The 26895-nt window shown below is 42.0% G+C and overlaps 1 protein-coding gene across 1 annotated transcript in view; it reads right to left on the reverse strand.

Annotated features, from left to right (window-relative positions):
• LOC106572752 (copine-9) overlaps positions 1–21398 on the reverse strand; it is a 78239-nt gene extending 56841 nt beyond the window's left edge. The window contains exons 1-5 of the mRNA XM_082962232.1: positions 21084–21398; positions 18676–18716; positions 6509–6555; positions 1938–2041; positions 58–101 (exon numbers count right to left, since the gene is read on the reverse strand). Of these exons, the coding sequence (XP_082818358.1) occupies positions 58–101; positions 1938–2041; positions 6509–6555; positions 18676–18716; positions 21084–21163 (316 nt within the window). The 5' untranslated portion in view covers positions 21164–21398. The remainder of the gene's footprint in view (positions 1–57; positions 102–1937; positions 2042–6508; positions 6556–18675; positions 18717–21083) is intronic.
• Positions 21399–26895: the final 5497 nt, after the last annotated feature.

The raw sequence follows: 26895 nt of genomic DNA on the forward strand, positions 1-26895 counted from the left end.
GCATAATTAACAACATAACATTAACAACATGATGCGCTATATAATGATGGGAGACACTTACAAATTTGGAAATATTTGAACTTCTGGAGTCCACATTGTATCTGCAAGAAACCAAACATTGTTAGGTATAAATCCCTCCAAATGACAAACTATATCAGTGAGAATAGCCAGTGAGATAGGGAAGAATGCCTATTCCCTATCAATTCAGGTATTAGATAAGTTTCCTCCTTGCGAACTAAATGAGCAAATCTAATTATCTCTAAATTAACCTTGAATTTAACAGGGATGTTTCTGCAGGAGGGAGGAGGGAAACAGGGTAGAAGGGTTGAGAATATACTCCCTGTTTGTTAACATTAGAACATCCACTGACTGTTGGACTATACCGCTGACAGACTGTCTCTGAATCCTATTCACCATGGATATGAAGCCAATCCTCTACCTCGGGCCTCAGGGCTGTGATGCTTGCTTAACTTTTCCCTTGGTCAAACTCAATAGCTCATTGGTTCATAACATTTATTTTGTTCCATCATTTGGGAGTTCTGTCTGTCTGTAGGGTGCCTGTTATGCTGGAGTAGACTGATTGATTATTTGCCGTTTGTTAAAAATTAATATTGACCTTGCTAACACCTGAACCACACTGATTGTTTCTAAGAGCTTTGTCACAGTGCAAAACCATTGCAATTGATTCTTGATTGATTTTCCAGAGCTTAAATAATAGCACCTGAAACAGTCGGACCAAGGGCTCTACACAGTAATAGCTTGATAACAACCCATTTAAAGGGCATAATTCAATCTTTAACAGTAGTTATGTAAAACGTTATTTTCTCCCCACATCCCTATGATCCAAACGTCTAACATGTAGCCACAAATAGTTATTAAAATAAAATACTTTTCGCAGTTCAACATTAGAATTTTGCAGTTGTATATTACCTGACTTTGAAGAGCAGATAGAACAGTCCATAATGAATAACAGACTCCTCAACAAAACCTACTGTATATCACTGACTACATTAAAAAGGTATAATGATCTTTCTCTAGTATTGATCTGGAATAAGAGGTGGGGTGGCTGACCAGAATAACCAAGTGGACGTAGTGACAGCACTTAATCACGGTGATAAATGAAAAGGCTTGTTCTTCAGAAAGTATTCACACCCCTTGACTTTTTCCACATGTTGTTGTTACAGCCTGAATTTAAAATGGATTAAACATAGATTTTGTGTCACTGGCCGACACACAATACCCCCGAATGTCAAAGTGGAATTCTGTTTTTCTACATTTTTACAAATGAATTACAAATGAAAAGCTGAAATGTCTTTAGTCAATAAGTATTCAACCCCTTTGTTATGGCGAGCCTAATAAGTTCAGGAGTAAAAAAGTAACATAATAAGTTGCATGTGTTTAACATGATTTTTGAATGACTACCTCATCTCTGTACCCCACACATACAATTATCTGTCAGATCCCTCAGTCGAGCAGTGCATTTCAAACACAGATTTAACCACAAAGACCAGGGAGGTTTTCCAATGCCTCGCAAAGAAGGGCACCTATTGGTAGATGGGTAAAAATGTCAAAAGCAGATATTGAATATCCCTTTGAACATGTTGAAGTTATTAATTACACTTTGGATGGTGTATCAATACACCCAGTTTCTAAAAAGATACAGGAGTCCTTTCTAACCAGTTGCCGGAGGGATTTCACCATGAGGCCAATAGTGACTTTCAAAAAGTTGGTGGTGGCCCCCTCACTCATGGTGGCCCCCTCACTCATCCGAGGGAGAAGGCCTGCTCTGTGACCCGAAAGACTAACAAGGGAGCAAAGTCAATTCTTGAAAGAGCTACTTATAAATTGGTCCTATGTATAAAACAAAATGTTTATTTAGACGTTCAGCCTAGCAGTAGGTATTTCCCAGTTGGCATGGAGACAGATTGGTTACTTACACGTCAAAGCGGAGGTTCTGCTTCTCTTCGAAGAAGAAATCCAGGAAAAACTTCCGCACAAAGTTTGGATTCAGTGTGTTGTCAATAACCTCTGTTCTGCCAAACTAAAACAGTAGCCAGGAAAAGGAAATACAGGTTATAGAGTGATACTTCATCTTCATCTATGGAAACATCAACTCCATTATTGATACCAGTATGACCCATATGATAATGACACAATGTCACTCTAAATCTAAGTTTATGAAAGTTTAACATCACTAGCAATATTATCCACATACATCAACCGTAACATTGGGATCAACTCAAAAACAATGATATGCAAAGCCTGAGTACTCTAAATGAAACACACAGCACAGAGCCACAGCCATTGCCAAAACAGCCTGAGTACTCTAAATGAAATACACAGCACAGAGCCACAGCCATTGCCAAAACAGCCTGAGTACTCTAAATGAAATACACAGCAGAGCCACAGCCATTGCCAAACAGCCTGAGTACTCAAATGAAACACACAGCACAGAGCCACAGCCATTGCCAAAACAGCCTGAGTACTCTAAATGAAATACACAGCACAGAGCCACAGCCATTGCCAAAACAGCCTGAGTACTCTAAATGAAATACACAGCAGAGCCACAGCCATTGCCAAAACAGCCTGAGTACTCAAATGAAACACACAGCACAGAGCCACAGCCATTGCCAAAACAGCCTGAGTACTCTAAATGAAATACACAGCACAGAGCCACAGCCATTGCCAAAACAGCCTGAGTACTCAAATGAAACACACAGCACAGAGCCACAGCCATTGCCAAAACAGCCTGAGTACTCTAAATGAAATACACAGCACAGAGCCACAGCCATTGCCAAAACAGCCTGAGTACTCAAATGAAACACACAGCACAGAGCCACAGCCATTGCCAAAACAGCCTGAGTACTCTAAATGAAATACACAGCACAGAGCCACAGCCATTGCCAAAACAGCCTGAGTACTCTAAATGAGATACACAGCAGAGAGCCCCAGCCATTGCCAAAACTGCCTGTGATCTCATCTACATCCTCAGTGAGTTAGAATCACCACTGGGTTTAAACCAAGGGAGTGTTGTGTTCTAATGGCTGTCTCCTCAGACAGAACAGAACCAAGGGAGTGTTGTGTTCTAATGGCTGTCTCCTCAGACAGAACAGAACCAAGGGAGTGTTGTGTTCTAATGGCTGTCTCCTCAGACAGAACAGAACCAAGGGAGTGTTGTGTTCTAATGGCTGTCTCCTCAGACAGAACAGAACCAATGGAGTGTTGTGTTCTAATGGCTGTCTCCTCAGACAGAACAGAACCAATGGAGTGTTGTGTTCTAATCAGAACCGAACCAAGGGAGTGTTGTGTTCTAATGGCTGGCTCCTCAGACAGAACAGAACCAACGGAGTGAGTGTCTGAGTGATTCTGTCTCAGCCGGCCGGCCCCAGGGCTGGAGCTCCATTTGTATCTACCAGACACTAATCCCCATTGGGCAGAGGGCCTGGCTGGTATGGTCCAACAGCACAGAGTAATGAGCTATTGATCCCTGCACTGCTTCAATACCCGGCTCATGACCTTAGCGCCCAGCGCACATAATCCCAGCTATCAACTCTGTCCCTCCCAATCCATTATCCGGCCTGAGAGGGGAGTTTATTGGAACCCTACCTACCTGGCATCCATCGACTAAGGAACCATCCGTCGTCACATGAGACACTTCCACCTGTTCTATTTTGGGGCATCGTTCTCTGAGATACGATTGGTTAATGGGTAGTGGAGCATTGTGGGGAATGTTTGTGTATAAAACGGAAAATGATTGAAATTGCTGTGAAGCGACTGAAACTAAGAGGGCACAGCACTTTAGTGTGTCAATGCTACAGTTAGCTGGAAACAAATACATTTACTCTTACCATTTTACTTTTAGTTTACACCAACACTCAAGTGCGTATCGTATATCAACCCTTGTCTCAGTGTATGTGGTGGTGATCAGAAATAAAGAGATGGGGAGTGAGGGAATATGATTTGGCTTGTGAGTCTTCACTCAATGAATGGTACAAATACGTATGTCTGTAGTTGGTGATTGAAAGTTAACTCTGCTGATTATATAAAATATATACAGCACCAGTCAAAAGTTGGGACACACTTATTCATTCAAGGGTTTCTTACTTTTTTCTACATTGTAGAATAATAGTGAAGACATCAAAACTATGAAATAACACATATGGAATCCTGTAGTAACCAAAAAAAGAAAAAAAAGTGTTAAACAAATCAAAATATATTTTAGATTCTTCAAAGTAGCCACCCTTTGCCTTGATGACAGCTTTGCACACTCTTGGCATTCTCTCAAACAGCTTTACTTGGGATGCTTTTCCAACAGTCTTGAACGAGTTCCCAGATACACAGCACTTGTTAGCTGCTTTTCCTTCACTCTGCGGTCCAACTCATCCCAAACCATCTCAATTGGGATGAGATCAGGTGATTGTGGAGTCCAGGTCATCTGATGCAGCACTCCATCACTCTCCTTCTTGGTCAAATAGCCCTTACACAGCCTGGAGGTGTGTTTTGTCATTTGTCCTGTTGAAAAACAAATGACAGTTCCACTAAGCGCAAACCAGATGGGATGGCATATAGCTGCAGAATGCTGTGGTAGCCATGCTGGTTAAGTGAGCCTTGAATTCTAACTAAATAAATCACTGACAGTGTCACCTGAAAAGCACTCGCACACCATCACACTTCCTCCTCCATGCTTCACTGTGGGAACCACACATGCGGAGATCATCCGTTCAGCTACTCTGCGTCTCACAAAGACACGGAACCAAACTTTGAAGAATCTCAATTTAAAATATATTTTGATTTGTTTAACACTTTGTTACTACATGATTCCATATGTGTTATTTCATAGTAGATGTTTTCACTATTTTTCTACAATGTAGAAAATAGTAAAAATAAAGAAAAACCCTTGAATGAGTAGTATGTCCAAACTTTTTACTGGTACTGTATTTTATTTGGCACATACACCGGATAGCTGCTGTGCAATGTGTTGTTTTACAGGGTCAGCCATAGGACAGTGCCCCTGGAGCAAATTAAGGTTAACTGCCTTGCTCAAGAGCACATCGATTTTTCACCTTGACGGCTCGGGTATTCGAACCAGCGGTTACTGGCCCAACACTAACCGCTAGGCTACCTACCGCCCTATAATTGTGCCCCCTCTTTGATTAGCCCTGTCGCAATGAAAAAGCTAGTGGAAGACGTCTTGCTGTAAGGGGATAGACTCAGACAAAGCCCTTAATGACATTCTTTAGTCAAGCAGTGTCGACTTATTAAACATATAAACAAACAAAAACCGTCAGCACCGTGGCAGAGATTAAATTGGTTCTGCGCTTTAGGATAAAGGTTCTCCCAAGAGAAATGCAAGAAGAGGAAATTCAAGAGAGGTAGAGGGAGCGATAGAGATCGAGAGAGAGATAAAGATAAAGATAAAGGGAGAGAGAGAAAGAGAGAAAAAGACAGAAAGATAGATACAGATTGAGAGAGAAAGAGGCAAAGGAGAGCAATATAGATTGAGAGAGAAAGAGAGAGCACATTTTGAGAATGAGCTAGCTTGCTGCTGCTGCTGATATTCCCAGCTAGACATTCCTCGGCATTGTGCAGTGCTCATGGCTTAGGCGGTGGCGGCTGGCATAGCAGCTGTTTTGCTATGTAGAGGGACTATCGGCACAGCCGACAGAGAAGGGCCGATAGCCGATAGAGAAGGGCCGAAAGCCGACAGAGAAGGGCCGAAAGCCGACAGAGAAGGGCCGAAAGCCGACAGAGAAGGGCCGATAGCCGACAGAGAAGGGCCGATAGCCGACAGAGAAGGGCCGATAGCCGACAGAGAAGGGCCGATAGCCGACAGACTAGAAAAGGACAATATCGGCTAGGCCGAGAGAGAGAGCGAAAGAGAGAGACAGAGAGATCCCCATCAACTATGGTGTAGGTGTGAATATTTAATGAATCGCACTAGACCTCGGGGAAACTTTGGCTCATCTTGTTCACTATCTTACTACCTGAATCTATCTTATCCTGTCTTGTTCCCTCTCAATTGAGTTGAATTGTAAAAATAACAGCACATATTGTTGGGTACATTTCCTGCTTTCATATCCTGCTATCATTAACTTGAATGGGGATGACCATTCTATTTCTATGCCAGCACATGCACTCAGCAGCGGAGGAGAAGGGAAAATGTGCGTCTTAAAAAAAATATATATATATATATATATATATATATATATATATATATATATATATATATATATATTGTTTTTTTGGTGCCATTTGAACGGTTATTAAAGTGACCGCGTTCATTTGGCTGGCCAGCAACGGTCATCCAAAATTCCATGACCGTCACAGCCCCCTAATTTCAGTGACGGTGGATAAGCTCCAAAAACCAAGAAGAAGATGGAACAACATGAGTCTCAGTCTGGAAGGTTCTTACGTCTCCCCTAATCGTATGAAGAAGTACCTTTAACAGAACAGCGAGTCAAGACACAAATGAAAAAAGGCTGAAAATAGAACTTCATTTTCAACTCACCTCCCTCCACTCTTTGGTGCCGATACCCTGCAGATACAGCACAACCACTGCAGAGAGACAAAGAGAGGAGACAGAAGGCCATAGAACTGGAGAACATGGGGCCAGTTGCATTTGTAGAGCGTTTTTCATTTACAGACATAAAATCACAAAACTCTACATTTTTTTACTTAACTAGGCAAGTCAGTTAAGAACAAATTCTTATTTTCAATGACGGACTAGAAATAGTGGGTTAACTGCCTTGTTCAGGGGCAGAACGACAGATTTTTACCTTGTCAGCTCAGGGATTCGATCTTGCAACCTTCCGGTTACTAGTCCAACACTCTAACCACTAGGTTACCTGCCGCCCCATTGTAAAAGAACCACTAAAATAAAAACGCTTTAAAAAAGGTCAAAACATTGAAACTAATGGAGAAAACTATTTTGGTAGCATAGTATATGACAGTCATTAAATTCTCCCTGAAAACATACTTCTCTAATAAGCATTTCAGAAAAAAACACACTTGTTGATTCAGTTCAGGTTGGTCAACCGTTGCCACAGCCATTTAAAGACAGCGGTTGAATGTTGGGCATTAGCGGTAAGGCACTTCACTCTGGCTTCGTGCAGGCCATTAAAAATATGTTCTCTTCTAAAGACCAATTAGGAACGTTGAGAAACCAGCATCAGGACAAGTGTCTGGGCACCTTGGCAACGTAACTGCATTGGCAATTGCTGCTCATGGTAGATCTAAAATAGTAACACAAGAATGGAGCTATATACAGGGAGTACCAGTACCAGATCAATGTGGAGCTATATACAGGGAGTACCAGTACCAGATCAATGTGGAGCTATACACAGGGAGTACCAGATCAATGTGGAGCTATACACAGGGAGTACCAGATCAATGTGGAGCTATACACAGGGAGTACCAGTACCAGATCAATGTGGAGATATACAGGGAGTACCAGTACCAGATCAATGTGGAGCTATATACAGGGAGTACCAGTACCAGATCAATGTGGAGCTATATACAGGGAGTACCAGTACCAGATCAATGTGGAGCTATATACAGGGAGTACCAGTACCAGATCAATGTGGAGCTATATACAGGGAATACCAGTACCAGATCAATGTGGAGCTATATACAGGGAGTACCAGTACCAGATCAATGTGGACCTATATACAGGGAGTACCAGTACCAGATCAATGTGGAGCTATATACAGGGAGTACCAGTACCAGATCAATGTGCAGAGATACAAGGCATTTGAGGTAGACATGCACATGAAGGCAGGGTAAAGTGACTAGGCATCAGAATAGATAATAATAAGGTCTGTGAGTGGATACAGTTGAAATCGGAAGTTTACATACACTTAGGTTGGAGTCATTAAAACTCCTTTTTCAACCACTCCACAAATTTCTTGTTAACAAACTATAGTTTTGGCAAGCCGGTTAGGACATCTACTTTGTGCATGACATAAGTCATTTTTCCAACAATTGTTTACAGACAGATTATTTCACTTATAATTCATTGTATCACAATTCCAGTGGGTCAGAAGTTTACATACACTAAATTGAATGTGCCTTTAAACACCTTGGAAAATTCCAGAAAATTATGTCATGGCTTTAGAAACTTCTGATCGGCTAATTGACATAATTTGAGTCATTTGGAGGTGTACCTGTGGATGTATTTCAAGGCCTACCTTCAAACTCAGTGCCTCTTTGCTTGACATCATGGGAAAATGAAAAGAAATCAGCCAACACATCAGAAAGAAATTGTAGACCTCCACAAATCTGGTTCATCCTTGGGAGCAATTTCCAAATGCCTGAAGGTACCACGTTCATCTGTACAAACAATATTATGCAAGTATAAACACCATGGGACCATGCAGCCGTCATACCGCTCAGGAAGGAGACACGTTCTGTCTCCTAGAGATGAACGTACTTTGGTGCGAAAAGTGCAAATCAATCCCAGAACAACAGCAAAGGACCTTGTGAAGATGCTGGCGGAAATAGGTACAAAGGTATCTATATCCACAGTAAAACAAGTCCTATAATCGACTTCCCTCAGCAAGGAAGAAGCCACTGCTCCCAAACCGCCATAAAAAAGCCAGACTGCGGTTTCCAACTGCACATGGGGACAAAGATGGTACTTTTTGGAGAAATGTCCTCTGGTCTGATGAAACAAAAATAGAACTGTTTCGCAATAATGACCTTCGTTATGTTTGGAGGAAAAAGGGGGACGCTTGCAAGCCGAAGAACACCATCCCAACCGTGGGGCACGGGGGTGGCAGCATCATGTTGTGGGGGTGCTTTGCTGCAGGAGGGACTGGTGCACTTCACAAAATAGATGGCATCATGAGGAAGGACAATTACGTGGATATATTGAAGCAACATCTCAAGACATCAGTCAGGAAGTTAAAGCTTGGTCGCAAATGGGTCTTCCAAATTGACAATGACCCCAAGCATACTTCCAAAGTTGTGGCAAAATGGCTTAAGGACAACAAAGTCAAGGTATTGGAGTGGCCATCACAAAGGCCTGACCTCAATCCTATAGAAGATTTGTGGGCAGAACTGAAAAAGCGTGTGTGAGCAAGGAGACCTACAAACCTGACTCAGTTACACCAGCTCTGTCAGGAGGAATGGGCCAAAATTCACCCAACTTATTGTGGGAAGCTTGTGGAAGGTTACCCGAAATGTTTGACCCAAGTTAAACAATTTAAAGGCAATGCTACTTGAGGTTATGTAAACTTCTGAACCAGTGGGAATGTGATGAAAGAAATTAAAGCTGAAATAAATCATTCGCTCTACTATTATTCTGACATTTCACATTCTTAAATTAAAGTGGTGATCCTAACTGATCTAAGACAGGGAATTTTTACTAGGATTACATTTCAGGAATTGTGAAAAACTGAGTTTAAATGTACTTGGCTAAGGTGCATGTAAACTTCCGACTTCATCTGTATGTACAAAAAGGAGGGTTAAAGAACTAGACATCAGGACAGATAATAATACGAGTAATTTAAAAGAGCAGAGTAGCAGCAGCATTTGATGAGTGTAAAGTGTGTGTGTGCGCGCATGTGTGTGTCGTGTATGTATGTAGTACATGCAAATGTTTGTGGGTTTTGTATGGGACTGTCAATGTATATATGTATATACTGTCTATAAAGTCTAGTGAGTGTGCGTAGGGTCAGTGTAAGATATAGTTGGTACAGATGGTTTGGGTCCCATAATTGACTATATAACGGTCTGGCTATTTAGCAGTCTTATGGCTTGGGGGTAGAAGCTGTCTCAGATCCTGTTGGTCTGAGAGCCTATGCATCGGTACAGTTTGTCAGACCGTGGCAGAGTGAACAGTCTATGGCTTGGGTGGCTGGAGTCTTTGGCGATTTTTTGAGCCTTCCTTTAACATCGCCTGATAGAGGTCCTGGATGGCAGGTAGCTCTGCCCCAGTGATGTACTGTGCCGTCCGCACCACCCTCTATAGCGCTTTGTGGCCAAGGGCGGTGCATTTGCCATACCAAGGGGTGATCCAGCCAGTCAAGATGCAAAGAAGAATCTGTCTACTCAAGTTGCCTCTGTGTTTGTAAGCATGTCAGAGGACAGTAAGTGAGATTGAGACAGACTTAGTCAAGGCAGAGCTATGACAGCTCACACTATTGCCCTGTAGTCTAATTCTAAAAGCTAACAGGGTCTGCTGGAGCCAGAGTTAGCTCCTAGCAGTGCAGCCCATTAAAATATGTAACTCTGGTCTGTCAACAAAGTAAACAGCTATCGGGGGTGCCTTGCAGAAACATCCTTTGAACAACAGTTTGGAGCGAATCATTCAAAGGAGATAAGAAGTGCCTCCTTGACCTGTGGTATACTGTAGGATTCCTCCAGGATGAGACAGAAACTAATACTCCTTTAGATTCATCTACATTTGAGGAGAGATGAGAGAAGCCCACAGCCTAACTAGACTTGGACGATATATTGTTTATACTGTATACCGGGTTATTTCAACATGTGGTTTGCTAATTTGCCAGCTAAGTGGCTAGATGTTAAGATGAAGCCTCTTGGTTACAGCAGAGACATTCAAACCCCCTCCTGGATCAAGATCCCTGTTGACTAAATTGTTTTGTACTTCCACAAAATAGAAATAGTGCCCCCTTGTGTGCACATTCGGTAATACCGTAGACGCCGGTAGGTACAGAAACGGTATGAACATCTGGATATCGCCCAACCCTTAACCTAACTCCCAGCAGCAGATTGATTGTTTGCTTTATGGAAGGTGACTGGGAGAGGACAGCCCATCTGGTGGGATACAGCAGAGCCAAATCCAAAGGAGCTGCATGCCAATTTCTCCTTTGGCTTCAGGATCAGGTAACCAGGTGAACAGAACTTCAATTCAATCAGCCTTACTATCGAATCCATTATGCTGAGTGTTGAGGTAGCCAATAAAAAAAAAAAAAATCACAATTCAATTTTTTGTACAACAGAGCTTATTGTCATGCATAAAATAGGTTGGCAAAGTAATACAAAAATGCATGCAGACTTCCCATTAGATCTGAAAAGACACCCATCACAAGTCTAGCTTGATTAGGCTGACAGTGCATTACATCATCCTGTCTAAAATGCATGCAAAAGGGCAAAATACCAGACAATATTCTTCACACTGTTAATTTATCAGAGTGTAAATCAAGTTGAAGTAAGCAGAGGGTACTTTTGTGGTCTATGATGAATGATCTTACATAGTCACATGGATGTTTATTACACTGTTGATTGCCATAGGCTGGGTTTTGGATTTGCATTGCAAAAATAATCACACTGGATCAGGCCTTAAACCTCCTTGCTTGTGGGCATTGCATAAAAGCTGCTTGCTATGAGGAAAACAGGAAAATGGAGTGAGGAACCAAAGAGAGGAGGAATATGTTTTGCTTGGCAGACAGAGGGAGAAATTATTCACCCACAAACACATCAAGCCGGTCACGGATTGAGGGCGACGCTGCAGGTTTCAGGACTCGACTGTCAGAAATCCCCCCTAAACCTCTCACAGCAATTTAGGTGAGGGAGGATAGGGTTTAGATCCCGGCTAATCTATTGGGGGGGGGGGGGGGGGGGCTGACCCTGAATGAACCATAAGTCTGGAACCCCCTAAACCCTAGCAGGGATCTGGTTTAACAAGGTCACAGAAACACCACCAGTCTGCACACATAGGGATAATGGCAGCTAGGAGTGACACTTATGAGTCCTTATAGTTGACACGTCGCAACCTTGAAACAGAGGAGACACTAGGGCTGACCCCATTTAGTCGACTGGTCCATTGTTTGTTCGATAGGCTGTTGGTCGACTGAGATATCTTTAGTCAAGCAGTAGCATAAAATAAAAATAACGTGTACAAGACCTGTCTGATGTGGCTTCTGTCTGAGTGGACTGATCCATTGTGGAGGCCTGTCTGAGTGGACTGATCCATTGTGGAGGCCTGTCTGAGTGGACTGATCCATTGTGGAGGCCTGTCTGAGTGGACTGATCCATTGTGGAGGCCTGTCTGAGTGGACTGATCCATTGCAGAGGCTGTGGGTATGGCACAGCCCATCAGTCTAAGACATGTGCTACTGAAATTGCATATGGTTAAATTACGTAAACAATAAATACTAATAAAAATAATATAACTTTATAACAAATGCGCAACTGAGAAGATACATACACGTCAATATCCCAGGTTTAGGCATTGTGTTGGAAATGGACTGGGAGTATAGACGGATATCTTGGTCTACAGTCAATGGACAGTCAGTTCTTTAAAACCTCCGTTGGATAACATTTGTTGTAAAGGACCAGTAAAATAACCAGTAGCCAAACTTCTTTGAATCATAAACCCCATTGCTGATGGCAGTAATGTTATGTGTCACCTGTAAGGTAGTTCTGAGTGTAGTATGCATATATACGGCTGCTAATGACAGGGGGGCTTAGGTGGTTAGGAAGGGAACATTTTAGCTGTGTCATGATTCTAAAAGAGTGGAGAAATTCTTACTTAAGAGGCATGGAAAACAATGATTAATGATAGTCAGTGTGGGTGAAATTGCAGCTTTTATATTAATCTGCTGGGGAGACCTATACAACTCCTATTCAAATATGACGTTTTTGAAAAGCTCATTGAGTGGCTTAATAAACGAACGTACAACATTATGATCTTAATTACACCCACGGCAGGGACTGGCGTTTCCAAGCCACAATCAGGGAGTATAACTTAATGGATGGAATAATAGGTTTGTGGTAGGTATTGGACCTGCTTAAATTACTTTTGGGGGAATGATCTCAGCAGGGAAGCAGTCCTTGGGTAGCTTCCTTTCTAAAATGGACTGAGAAGCTTATGCACATTAGAGGAAATACGTTTTTTTCACACTGCCTAGATTTGTCTATTATCCAGAGCGACTTACAGTACAAATTACAGTTGCGTGTGTTGCTCAAGGGCACATTGACAGATTATTCCCGTGTGGCTCAGTTGGTAGAGCATGGTGTTTGCAACGCCAGGGTTGTGGGTTCGATTCCCACGAGGGACCAGTATGGGGAAAAAAATGTATGAAATGTATGCATTCACTACTGTAAGTCGCTCTGGATAAGAGCGTCTGCTAAATGACTAAAATGTTATTTAACTAACCGGTTCGGGGATTCGAACCAACGACCTTCCGGTTATTGGCCCAATGCTCTTAATCGCTTACTACTTCATATTCAGGAGTCTGGTGGTTCTGTATCGGTGTGGGAGTTCCACTACTTGAGTCATACAGATCAGCTATGGAAAGCAATTCTCATTCTGACCAATTTACTATTATGCAAAATGAGACTGACATCACATTTAACTATTTTGGAGAGAGATTAAAGCAATATAACTTTTACATTCAGCAGACACTCTTATCTAGAGCGACTTACAGTAATGAGTGCATACATTTTTGTACTAGTAGGATTTGGCAACCTTTCTCGTGTGGAATGCCAATTTACAGTGCTTTCGTAAAGTATTCAGACCCCTTGACTTTTTCCACATTTTGCTACATTACAGCCATATCCTGTTGGGGATAGGGGGCAGTATTTGCACGGCCGGATAAAAAACGTACCCGATTTAATCTGGTTACTACTCCTGCCCAGTAACTAGAATATGCATATAATTATTGGCTTTGGATAGAAAACACCCTAAAGTTTCTAAAACTGCTTGAATGGTGTCTGTGAGTATAACAGAACTCATATGGCAGGCAAAAACCTGAGAAGATTCTGTACAGGAAGTGCCCTCTCTGACCATTCCTTGGGCTTCTTGGCTCTGTTTATTGAAAACTTAGGATCTTTGCTGTAACGTGACACTTCCTACGACTCCCATAGGCTCTCAGAACCCGGGAAAAAGCTGAATGATGTAATTCCAGCCGCTGGCTGAAAAACTTTAGCGCCTTTGGATAGTGGTCGATCAGAGGACCATCAGACTGAGGCTCGTGCACGAGGGGATCCCATGTTTTATTTTCTCTCTCTTTGAACGTAAACACGCTTTCCCGGTCGGAATATTATCGCTTTTTTATGAGAAAAATGGCATAAAAATTGATTTTAAACAGCGGTTGACATGTTTCGAAGTACGGTAATGGAATATTTAGATTTTTTTTGTCACGAAACGTGTCGTGCGCGTCACCCTTCTTTACACTTCGGATAGTGTCTTGAACGCACGAACAAAACAGAGGATATTTGAACATAACTATGGATTATTTTGAACCAAACCAACATTTGTTATTGAAGTAGAAGTCCTGGGAGTGCATTCTGACGAAGAACAGCAAAGGTAATAACATTTTTCTTATAGTAAATCTGACTTTGGTGAGGGCTAAACTTGGTGGGTGTCTAAATAGCTAGCCCTGTGATGCCGGGCTATCTACTTAGAATATTGCAAAATGTGCTTTCACCGAAAAGCTATTTTAAAATTGGACATAGCGAGTGCATAGAGGAGTTCTGTATCTATAATTCTTAAAATAATTGTTATGTTTTTTGTGAACGTTTATCGTGAGTAATTTAGTAAATTCACCGGAAGTTTGCGGGGGGGTATGCTAGTTCTGAACGTCACATGCTAATGTAAAAAGCTGGTTTTTGATATAAATATGAACTTGATTGAACAAAACATGCATGTATTGTATAACATAATGTCCTAGGTGTGTCATCTGATGAAGATCATCAAAGGTTAGTGCTGCATTTAGCTGTGGTTTGGGTTTATGTGACATTATATGCTAGCTTGAAAAATGGGTGTCTGATTATTTCTGGCTGGGTACTCTGCTGACAATCTAATGTTTTGCTTTTGTTGTAAAGCCTTTTTGAAATCGGACAGTGTGGTTAGATTAACGAGAGTCTTGTCTTTAAAATGGTGTAAAATAGTCATATGTTTGAGAAATTGAAGTAATAGCATTTCTAAGGTATTTGAATAACGCGCCACGGGATTTCACTGGCTGTTACGTAGGTGGGACGAAATCGTCCCACTGGCCCTAGAGAAGTTATTCTAAAATTGATTTTTTTTTTAAATCCTCATCTACACACATTACCCCTAATGACAAAACAAAAACAAGTTTATTAAATGTATTATTATTATTTTTTAAATGTGATTACAACCTCAACTCTTCTTGGGTATGACGCTACAAGCTTGGCACACTAGTATTTGGGAAGTTTCCCCCATTCTTCTCTGCAGATCCTCTCAAGCTCTGTCAGGTTGGATGGGGCGCATTGCTGCACAGCTTTCATAAGGCTCCGAGATGTTCAATTGGGTTCAAGTCTGGGGTTTGGCTGGGCCAATCAATGACATTCAGAGATTTGTCCCAAAGCCACTCCTGTGTTGTCATGGCTGTGTGCTTAAGGTTGTTGTTCTGTTGGAAGGTGAACCGTCGCCCAAGTCCGAGGTCCTGGGCGCTCTGGAGCAGGTTTTCATCAAGGATCTCTGTACTTTGCTCCATTCATCTTACCCTCGACCCTGACTAGTCTCCCAGTCCCTGCCGATGAAAAACATCTGCACAGGCCTCCCGAGTGGCCCAGCAGTCTAAAGCACTGCGTAGCAATGCTAGAGGATACACTACAGACCCAGGTTCGATCTCAGGCTGTGTCACAGCTGGCCGCGACCGGGAGACCCATGAGGCGGCGCACAACTGGCCCAGCATCGTCCGGGTTAGGGCAGGGTTTGGCAGGGCCGGGATGTCCTTGTACTGTCGCACTCTAGCGACTCCTTGTGGTGGCAGGGCGCACGCTGACTTCGGTCGCCAATTATACGGTGTTTCTTCCGACACATTGGTGTGGGTGGCTTCCGGGTTAAGTGAGCAGTGTGTCAAGAAGCAGTACGGCTTGGCAGGGTCATGTTTCAGAGGATGCATGGATCTCAACCTCTGCCTCTCCTAAGTCCGTATGGGAGTTGCAGCGTTAGGACAAGACTGTAACTACCAATTGGATATCATGAAATTGGGGAGAAAAGGGGTAGAAAGTACCAACAAAAATAAAATACAAATATTCGTCACCTGTAATAAAACTATGGTAGATGGCATCAAGAGAGTAGTGGCTGCTGCATTCTGGTAAATGGTGTCAACATAGTTAAGAACTGTCAGGTACCCTTCCCCAGATCTGTGCCTCAACATAATCCTGTCTCAGAGCTCTACGGACAATTCCTTCAACCTCATGGCTTTTGCTCTGACATGCACTGTCAACTGTGGGACTTATATAGACTGGTGTGTGCCTTTCCAAATCATGTCCAGTCAATTGAATTTACCACAAGTGACTCAAATCAACTTGTAGAAACATTTCAAGGATGATCAATGGAAACAAGATGCACCTGAGCTCAATTTCGAGTCTCATAGCAAAGGGTCTGAATACTTAAGTAAATAAGATCTTTATGTTTTTTTATTTTTAATACATTTGCAAAAATTTCCAAAAACTTGGTTTTGCTTTGTCATTATGGGGTATTGTGTGTAGATTGATGAGGATTTTAGAATAAGGCTGCAACGTAACAAAATGTCAAGTCTGAATACTTTCCGAATGCACGGTAGATATGCTACTGCTCGACAAAAAGAAAACTTGATCGATCAACAGCCTATCGACTAAACAATCGACCAGTCGAATAATTGGGGGCAGCCCTAATGAACATAACATTTTAATAGCATAAAACACACACACACACACACACACACACACACACACACACACACACACACACACACACACACACACACACACACACACACACACACACACACACACACACACACACAAACACACACACACGCGTGGGTAATTGCACAGGTACATAGACAAAGCACAAGGTAATTCAATCATGGAGACACACGCAGGCAACACTCGATTTAACTTCTCATAGCAAAGAGAGCCCCGGCAAAGAATTGGTACAAGAACAAAGTTATTATGTCTGAGCCATCTATTACTATGAGTTCACAGCATATTCTTCTATTTACACAAAACATGCACACAAACACACATGCACACAAACACAAAGCAAGTGTAATCTATGTGATTGGTTAGTTGATAGCACAAACTAGAAGAGGAAAAACATCCAAATCACATTTCACATTCTCAGCTAGTTGGAGATTAGGCAGTGCACCTGCACCAGCGGCCTAAATCAATTAAGGACCACTAAACTCATAATCAAATACCCCAATCTCTGAGTACCTTGGCGGGGCTGTTCCTGTTGCTAATGTGCACCTTCATCAGAACCCCATGGTGTCTCTTTCTGTGGGATTGCTGTGGGGACATCAAGTCCCCTGAGCCCTGTCCTGTCAGCTCAAAGCTGTCACCCTGTTCTGACCCCACACCTGACAGACTGTTGACCAACATATAGTAGCGTTCACCAAGCAACACTAGAGCAGGAATCATTTCTGCATTGTATCAAGCATTTGAAGAATGGAACAAAATATAGGCCAAGTAGAGGGTTATTTCATTCCTGAGTACCAAAGTGACCTGTACAGATTATAAGTCGAGTCCCATCGCAAAGAGCAATCCGACACTCAAAACAAAGTGAAATGAGAGGCCATGAACAGGAGTAAAAACAAATGTCTAAACATGAACTAGATCACAGCCATGTAATTATAGAGTTGGGCCAACGTGTAGAATTTTTAATATTGTTCTAATTTTAGACATTTAGTTACATAGCATTGTTTAAATATCCCTCATGTAATGTTAGCGGAGCTAACATGGCTGCCATAGAATGTTGTAGTGTCATGCACTAGCGGTTCTGAGGGGGGCCAGTGCCCCTGTGACAACAATTTTGGACCCCCTTGTGGCCCCCCTAAATGTGGAGTATGAAATATTTTTTACATAACTAATGCCTGCAATGCAGTGAAGAAAATGATATTACAACAATAACGTCTAATGTAACTGGCCCCTCTAACAGTACAACTGGCCCCAGCTTGGCCCCCCCAGTTGAAATGGTCTAGAACCGCCAATGGTGTCATGTAAATCCATCATAATGCAGAAACACCAATGTCCTAACCATAATAATTGTAATTCAATAGGATCGCTATGGTCCCAACTCTCTAAATACATGGCTCTTGATCAGATCAAAAACTCTTCAGTCAAACAGATAACACTGCCACTGTGGTTGTGTTTCTGAGACCAAATCTTTGAGTCAAGCAGAAACTACTGAAAAACTGAGATGTAGGGAACAGATAAGGTAACCTATCTGACTTTGAAGACCAACAGATAGGAGTAAATGCAGAGTAAAACAGATGTTAAAACTGACTATGAACCTGTGACGTCTAATCTCTGTAATTTTTCCAATGTCATCATATTTCAAATCTCAGAATTGTCCTTCTCAGAAATGACAAATTTGTGTGTAACCATTCGAATAGCAAAAGACGCAAATGTTCTCCGCTCCTCAGTCTTCAATCAGCTGTTTTTTTAAATGGTTATGATGGAAGTTTTATTTTCATGACAGTCTTCATCCATAACTGTTGGTTACACAGTAACTGTACAAGCCCTATTTCTGTGTATCTGGATAAAACAAACGGCTTTATAAAAGAATGTGCTTAATGGAATGTTCATAACATCCAGTCCCTGAATTAAAAATAAATAAATGACTGAACTCTGAACAAAACCAATCAATTTACTTGAGTATATTCTGGAAAGATAGGACATATGCATGCATGGAATTCCACACATTCTTATCAACATTCACTCAAAAAGATGAAGAAGAAGGAGAAGGACACATACCAGGATCAGACTTGGAGAATGTGTCCACATGCAGAAGATCCCTATGGAAATAACATACAGGGGAAAGAAATAACTATTTTAAAATCAGACTTTTTTTTCTCATAAAATGTATTCAATGTCACTGCAGCACCCACTTGAACATTTTTCTATGAAGCCTTTGTTCGCTTGTTAGTACATCATTTCTCATGGAAAAGACCTTGACATTAAACACTTGTTATTTTCTCTCATCAAAACAAAATGTATTACATACAGGTAACTGCCAAAATAATGGAAAAACCAACATAAAGTGTCTTAATAGGACATTGGGCCACCACGAGCTGACAGAACAGCTTCAATGCACCTTGGCATCATAGATTCTCCAAGTGTCTGGAACTCTATTGGAGGGATGCGACACCATTCTCCCACGAGAAATTCCATCATTTGGTGTTTTGTAACATTATCAGTCACAGTAACCAACTCTTTCCTCCGCCGATGAGGACAGTCTCCTGGGACCATTTCTATATTGTCAGTATTTGAGTGACTGCCATTGGGTTCATGGTTCATATTATATCAAAGGGGAAACAACTATTCCCCATGAAAGACATGGCAAAGACACTGGGTCTCTGTTGAGCTCTGGACCAGTGAGCTAAGGTACATTTGCCCCACAGCTGGCATGTTTTCCCAAAGGTCTTCCTTTTTGGTTGGCAGTTTGCCAGGTGCAAAAAAACACATAAAGGAAATGGGTTGTAGAGAGGCAGACAAATTAAATCAATGCTGTGCCTGATTGTGTATTCTCCTAGCAATGTTCTATTAGATATGATAAGAGGAGACGTTGCAGATGTGTCTCACAGAGAACGATCCTCTTGTTTCCAAGCATGGAAAAAATCCAAAATGAAGGTTTAGTAATCCCCTAGGAGGCACCAGCAGCCGATCCATTCATTATTCAGGGTCAGGGAGGATTATTGTTTGGTGCCAGCGGTGGCTGGGGTTGTGACCATGGATTTCTGACCATCAGAGACCATTTTCTTTAGGACAGACAACACAAAGACCACTCAGCCAATAGTGTATAATCGCACAGCATATGAGGAAATGTTCTTAATTCGCTCTCCAACAGAGAAACTGACAGCCACCACAATCCCAGATCCACATTCTCAATTTTGATCAACAAATGTGAGACTTGAAATACAACCGCAGTATGACATTCTCTGTCTGTATCAGATATGAGGAATGTAACCTGGCCAGTAGGATGAGTTGCTACAGGTTAGTGACAGGGGCCTCAGGGACCATTGAACAGCCTGAAGGGACAATACAGTATAGATACCTGTGAATAGTCTACATCTCTTTTTCATGTAGAATATAGACTTACTTGAAGTGTTAGAGGCCCCTTGTAAACTCGTGTTAGTTTGTCAGTAACGTTGTGAAACCTTTATGTTGGTTTTGTACAGTAGTACTGTAGGTTACACAACGTCAACATTTCTCTGTCTCAGTGTGATTCGCCACTGACCTTTCCGGGAAATAACATGCCCGAAAACAAACACGTACTGCTGTGGAAAACACTGGAATGGCTGAGACCTAGAGAGCTGAACATTTTTCACATTTTGTCTCCCAAAAACAGTCCATTTGTTTCCTGAGCTATAACATACTGTACTGTCCTGTATAGATCATATTGGACCTGCCATTGTATGAATTTATTTCTAAATCGATTGCCATGTTAAATAACCCACCAATTTCAGATTATATACAGTTCCAGGGCATTTATGTACACTGCAAACTGATGTGATTAAACATTTGACTGTGAAAAGGATGCCAAGGGGGCAACAACAGGCAAATGTGCTATTGCGGGCCGCGTGCAGATTACTGAAGTACTGTATTTAGAGAAGGACATAATGGCAGAAATGTTCATGAAGACAATTAGGTGCAAAATGTGGGTATATACACTCCACACATGTAGAGTAGCCAAGCTCTACTGTAGTTATGGTTTTAGGCTATACCTGCACGAGGTGATTCATCAACGGCCACACCACAACATTTTACAGTCTTGGTGCCTGGCACCTCTATCACTGTTGACTACACAGGGTTGATGTACAGTCGGTCACATCTTGGCACACCTTCGAAGGTGTATCAGGAAAGAGGTTAATAAGTATGCACGAGGTGAAACAATAGTTTTATCATATTTCTACTGTATGCTTGAGATTCTAAAAATGTTAGAATGTTGACTAAATTAAGAGAAATATCTAACTTGGTATGCAAACTTAAGTAACTTGTTAACACAGAAAATGTGCTCTAAATAATGACAATCAAATAATGATAATCAAATATTAGCACACATCTCATCTACATGTTGTGAAATAATTTCAATACAAGACCTTTCACTTTATAGAAGACGTCTTCCTGTAATTTTACATTTCATCATACATTCATGACCTTACCTGCATGACACGGTAACTTCTATTTTAGTAGCAGGAACGATGTTGTTCAGCGGATCGAACTCCCCGATTGATGCCATCATCGCGACTCTGAAGTTGATCTCTTTAAATTTGCACGTGTCAAGCTATTCTGGTGAAATATCTCAATAATATTATCTACCATTAAAAACTTAAAACAGACCACAAGTTAGCGGTAGAGACATATCTGTCTTCATTGAGTTTTGGAAAGAAGCGCGTCGTAGATTAAAATACATTGCATTGGAGAGAAAATAAATGTACCCTTTATGCCACCGTGTAGCTTAGAGGAGAACTGAAGCGCGTGCCTCTTGGTACCGATGGATTCCCTTCAATTTATATTCTTCCAGTGCTTTCGACAGGTGGTGTTAGAATCACGGTATGCACTTTTGCTGAAGGTATTTCTTTGGCAAATATTGTATTATTTGTTTCTTTCGCTGATAACATTTCAACCTTGAATGCGTTTGTTTATTTGATATATTTATTGTTTCACACATTTTTATATTATTGCATTGATTGATACGAACAGACAGTCGTCATTGTATCCTGTATAATTAAGCAACAAAGGCATAGTCAAATGTTGGTTATTTATGTCCTGGATACAGAACTAAAATAAGTCTAATTCTGAAACACATTTGTTCATCTGAGAACTTATTATTTAGTAGCTTGAATTATTTATAATTTCCCTCCACCAAAACAGGCCACCTAGTCTGTGTTTATACAGGCAGCCCGGTTCTGATCTTTTTCCCACTAATTGGTCTTTTGACCATTCACATCAGATCTTTTCACATGAGATCCTTTACAGAGCTGATCTGGTTGTCAAAAGACCAACTAGTGAGAGAAAAACAATCAGAATTGGGCTGCCTGTGTAAATGTGGCCCCAGTAATGCAGACTGTGCATTTTCCCACTGGGCACACACTGGTTGAATCAATGTTGTTTCCACATCATTTCAATGAAATTAGGTTGAACCAATGTGAAATAGACGTTGAATAGATGTCGGTGCCCAGTGAGTTGTTTGTATAGGGTTAGGGTTAGGGTTAGGGTTAGTGTTCACTCACGGCCATATCTCCATCTTACAGTGCGTGTTTATCTAAGACAGACAGAAGACACACGAAAGACAGAGGCAACTACCTGTGCTAATTAGCTATCTAGCATGCTCCAAACACCTGTTAAAACAGCCTACAGTAAATGTTTATTTTGCATTTGTGAAATGATTTTGATGTGATATGAAAGTATGTTTCTAGAACCATATCACAATTGAGAATCGATTCACGTTTAGATGGAGTATTTGGCTGTTTTGACTCCCAGAGCCAGTCTACTTCTGAAAATAACATCCCGCTGTGCACACACTGGTTCAATCAATGTTGTTTCCACGTCATTTCAACAAATTTTAGTTGAACCAACGTGGAATAGACGTTGAATTGACGTCTGTGCCCAGTGGGATATAAAGTCATTGGACCTTGAGGATTAACGGAAGGCTTGCCTACACTCCTTAAGAGTGCATTCTTGGGCTAAGGCAACCTAGTCTCAGAGGTAGTTAGAGTTATGGATCACAGTGGAATTTACTATAATCATGTTTGCCTTTTTTCTGCTCACACTAAATCCTTGATAAGCAAATACATAAACATGTCTCAGTAAGACGGGTTTAATTGAATCCAGCCACTTTTTTGACAGTGGGTTGTTTTTATAATCGGGTAAGATTGCCTCAGGGACAACAAACGTTAGAATGGAAACCCACCCTACTTGACTTGGGTTGCATTATGCTAAGTAAACTGACACTGGGAGGGGATGGAGCTTGAACTGAGAGAGGATGACTGGCAGAGAGAAGGCCCAGTTGTGTGTGTTCTGTTCTTACCACATCATTTGCCCCAAGGGAACCCAAAGGGAAGGTTTGAGGATGAAGATAAAGGGAAGGTTTGAGGATGAAGGTAAAGGGAACATTTGAGGATGGAGTTAAAGGGAAGATTTGAGGATGAAGTTAAAGGGAAGATTTGAGGATGAAGGTAACGGGAAGGTTTGAGGGTGAAGTTAAAGGGAAGATTTGAGAGTGAAAATAAAGGGTTAGTCTGAGGATAAAAGTAAAGGGAAGGTTTCAGGATGAAGTTAAAGGGAAGATTTGAGGGTGAAAATAAAGGGTTAGTCTGAGGATGAAGGTAAAGGGAAGATTTGAGGGTGAAAATAAAGGGTTAGTCTGAGGATGAAGGTAAAGGGAAGATTTGAGGGTGAAAATAAAGGGTTAGTCTGAGGATGAAGGTAAAGGGAAGATTTGAGGGTGAAAATAAAGGGTTAGTCTGAGGATGAAGGTAAAGGGAAGGTTTGAGGATGAAGTTAAAGGGAAGGTTTGAAGATAAAAGTAAAAGGAAGTGTTTTTTACCTTTATGTAACTAGGCAAGTTAGTTAAGAACAAATTATTATTTTCAATGACAGCCTAGGAACAGTGGGTTAACTGCCTTGTTCAGGGGTAGAACAACAGATTTTTACCTTGTCAGCTCAGGGATTTGATCTTGCAACCTTTTGGTTATTAGTCCAATGCTCTAACCACTAGGAAACCTGCCGCCACAGCTAAAATGTGTTTTGAGGATGAAGGTAAAGGGAAGGTTTGAGGATGAAAATAAATGGTAAGTCTCAGGATAATATTTTTAACTAGGCAAGTCAGTTAAGAACAAATTCTTATTTACAATGACTGCCTACCGGAGAACAGTGGGTTAACTGCCTTGTTCAGGGGCAGAACGACAGATTTTTTATCAGTGTCAGCTCGGGGATTCAATCCAGCAACTCTTTTGGTTACTGGCCCAGCGCTCTAAACACTAGGCTACCTGCCACCTCAAAGAAAAAGATAAAAGGGAAGGTTTGAGGATGAAAATAAAGGTTTCCAGAAGCACTGGCTGCAGGAGGGGGAAAAACAAATCACATCCATCATTAGAGAGGATGCGTTTCCCTGTATGAGTTATTTATTTTGAAAGTAGCAGTGTTTAAACAAGGAACACGAAAACAATTTAGTTCTCACTTAATCAATTACAGAGAGATGTAGTGAGCAGTGTTGTTGAGATGATTCACTGCTACAAGCAATCAGACAGACATAATCAATTAGACCTTACTAAAATAGGAAAATAGGAGACTGAAGATAAACCTCGGACCACCCGGACCCATTTAATGACATACACAAACAAGAGGACATATTGTTGTATTGAATAGAATAATAATACACTCCCTCATCCTTAGTCCACTTCAGCTCTAATTGACAGTGAATGTGATGGTATCTTTGCTCCGGTCGCTGACGTGAACAAATGAAGACGGATAAATGTTATTTATACCTGCTGGCTGTGTGCATATTTCTGGAGGCACACTCAATTTGGCAGCTGATCATGCAAAAATTGAAATTCTTCACGCCAAAAAAATTAACTGAGGGAGAGAGAGAACGAGAGAGAGTAGGGTAGGGTAGTAAAAGAGGGAGAGGACATAGTTACTTGCCCATTTTCCACTTCTGTATTTTTTGGGGAGCCTCTATATCTTGCAGGGTGACAGAATGATCAACTCTGCTTTGGCCTCACTGGCTACATCTGTCTGCTGGGACATTTCATTGTCCTCCGGGTGGATTCCTGTTTAGTTTTCCTCTCACAGACCAGGGGCTAGCAAGGGAAGAGAAAACCCAGGCGTTGAAAGTTATTGTCAGTACACCTGCAAACAAAGGGCTGGTGGGGTTCTTATACCCTTGAGATGCCAGTGCACCAGCTAGTTCTTAGCCCTGATAGAGGAGGTAAACAATGTTCCACAGTGGCCTAATTCCCTATCAACCCTGCAGGGAGAAAGACTATCCCTGGTCCTTATTGTCCTCATCATCCTGTGCACACTTGCAATGCAACCGCATCCATAACAGAAGTCTTGCTGGAGTCAAATGATATCATACTGGCTACATGGGCAGTTGTCAGCACAGAGAATAGCCTGGAGCGCTCATCAGTTAAAGTCACTATGCATCACGTTATATCATATATCTGTTCCCAAACACCAACCCACAGATGTTTTAGGGCTTCAATCCAGCTAAATGTCTAGTACCGATTAGACCAGTTTGGATGTTCAAAATAGGGCACTCCACTACAATCTCCACAGGGTAGATACTGAAGTACACACACACCCACACCCACACACACACACACACACACACACACACACACACAACAAGGTAAGGTGCAATCAGGCATGAAGTGTATAATGAGCAGGACTGAGATAGAGAGTGGAGCTTGTGAATCAGAATTAATGAAGCAATGTACAAATGCAAAGTTCTATTGGCTGCACTGGGTTCTGTTGGCTGCACTGGGTTCTGTTGGCTGCACTGGGTTCTATTGGCTGCACTGGGTTCTGTTGGCTACACTAGGTTCTATTGGCTGCACTGGGTTCTATTGGCTGCACTGGGTTCTGTTGGCTTCACTGGGTTCTGTTGGCTGCACTGGGTTATATTGGCTGCACTAGGTTCTATTGGCTGCACTGGGTTCTGTTGGCTGCACTAGGTTCTATTGGCTGCACTGGGTTCTGTTGGTTGCACTGGGTTCTGTTGGCTGCACTGGGTTCTGTTGGCTGTACTAGGTTCTATTGGCTGCACTGGGTTCTGTTGGCTGTACTAGGCTCTATTGGCTGCAATGGGTTCTGTTGGCTGCACTAGGTTCTATTAGCTGCACTGGGTTCTGTTGGCTGCACTGGGTTCTGTTGGCTGTACTAGGTTCTATTGGCTGCACTGGGTTCTGTTGGCTGCACTAGGTTCTATTGGCTGCACTGGGTTCTGTTGGCTGCACTGGGTTCTGTTGGCTGTACTAGGTTCTGTTGGCTGCACTGGGTTCTGTTGGCTGTACTAGGTTCTATTGGCTGCACTGGGTTCTGTTGGCTGCACTAGGTTCTATTGGCTGCACTGGGTTCTGTTGGCTGCACTAGGTTCTATTGGCTGCACTGGGTTCTGTTGGCTGCACTAGGTTCTATTGGCTGCACTAGGTTCTATTGGCTGCACTAGGTTCTATTGGCTGCACTGGGTTCTGTTGGCTGTACTAGGTTCTGTTGGCTGCACTGGGTTCTGTTGGCTGTACTAGGTTCTATTGGCTGCACTGGGTTCTGTTGGCTGCACTAGGTTCTATTGGCTGCACTGGGTTCTGTTGGCTGCACTGGGTTCTGTTGGCTGCACTGGGTTCTGTTGGCTGCACTAGGTTCTATTGGCTGCACTGGGTTCTGTTGGCTGCACTAGGTTCTATTGGCTGCACTGGGTTCTGTTGGCTGCACTAGGTTCTATTGGCTGCACTGGGTTCTGTTGGCTGCACTAGGTTCTATTGGCTGCACTGGGTTCTGTTGGCTGCACTAGGTTCTATTGGCTGCACTGGGTTCTGTTGGCTGCACTAGGTTCTATTGGTGGGTGGGGGCCTTTCTGGCTTACTCTAGTTATTTCTAAAATAGTACCACCCCACTAGGCAAAAACTGGTTGCATCATCATAGTTTCCACATCATTTCAACAACAAATATTACGCTTTTCACCCAACTGTTAACCTAAATTCAATGACGCAGTGACATTTGTTGGTTGAATTCACGTTAGTTGACATCTCAACCAAATGTAAACCTAAATTAGACGTTGAAATTACATCTGTGCCCAAAGGGACAGGCACTCCCACACAGAACCTAGATTCCATAATCCTCTAACAACCGTGTCACCGCCCCCCCCCCACTGGAGTGTGAAACCTTTGATGGTATATCTATCTACAGTGCATTCAGAAAGTATTCAGACCTCTTACCTTTTTCTACATTTTGTTACGTTACAGCCTTATT

Source organism: Salmo salar, chromosome 15 (assembly GCF_965601325.2).
Source record: "Salmo salar chromosome 15, fSalSal1, whole genome shotgun sequence".
NCBI classification, from domain to species: Eukaryota; Metazoa; Chordata; class Actinopteri; order Salmoniformes; family Salmonidae; genus Salmo; species Salmo salar.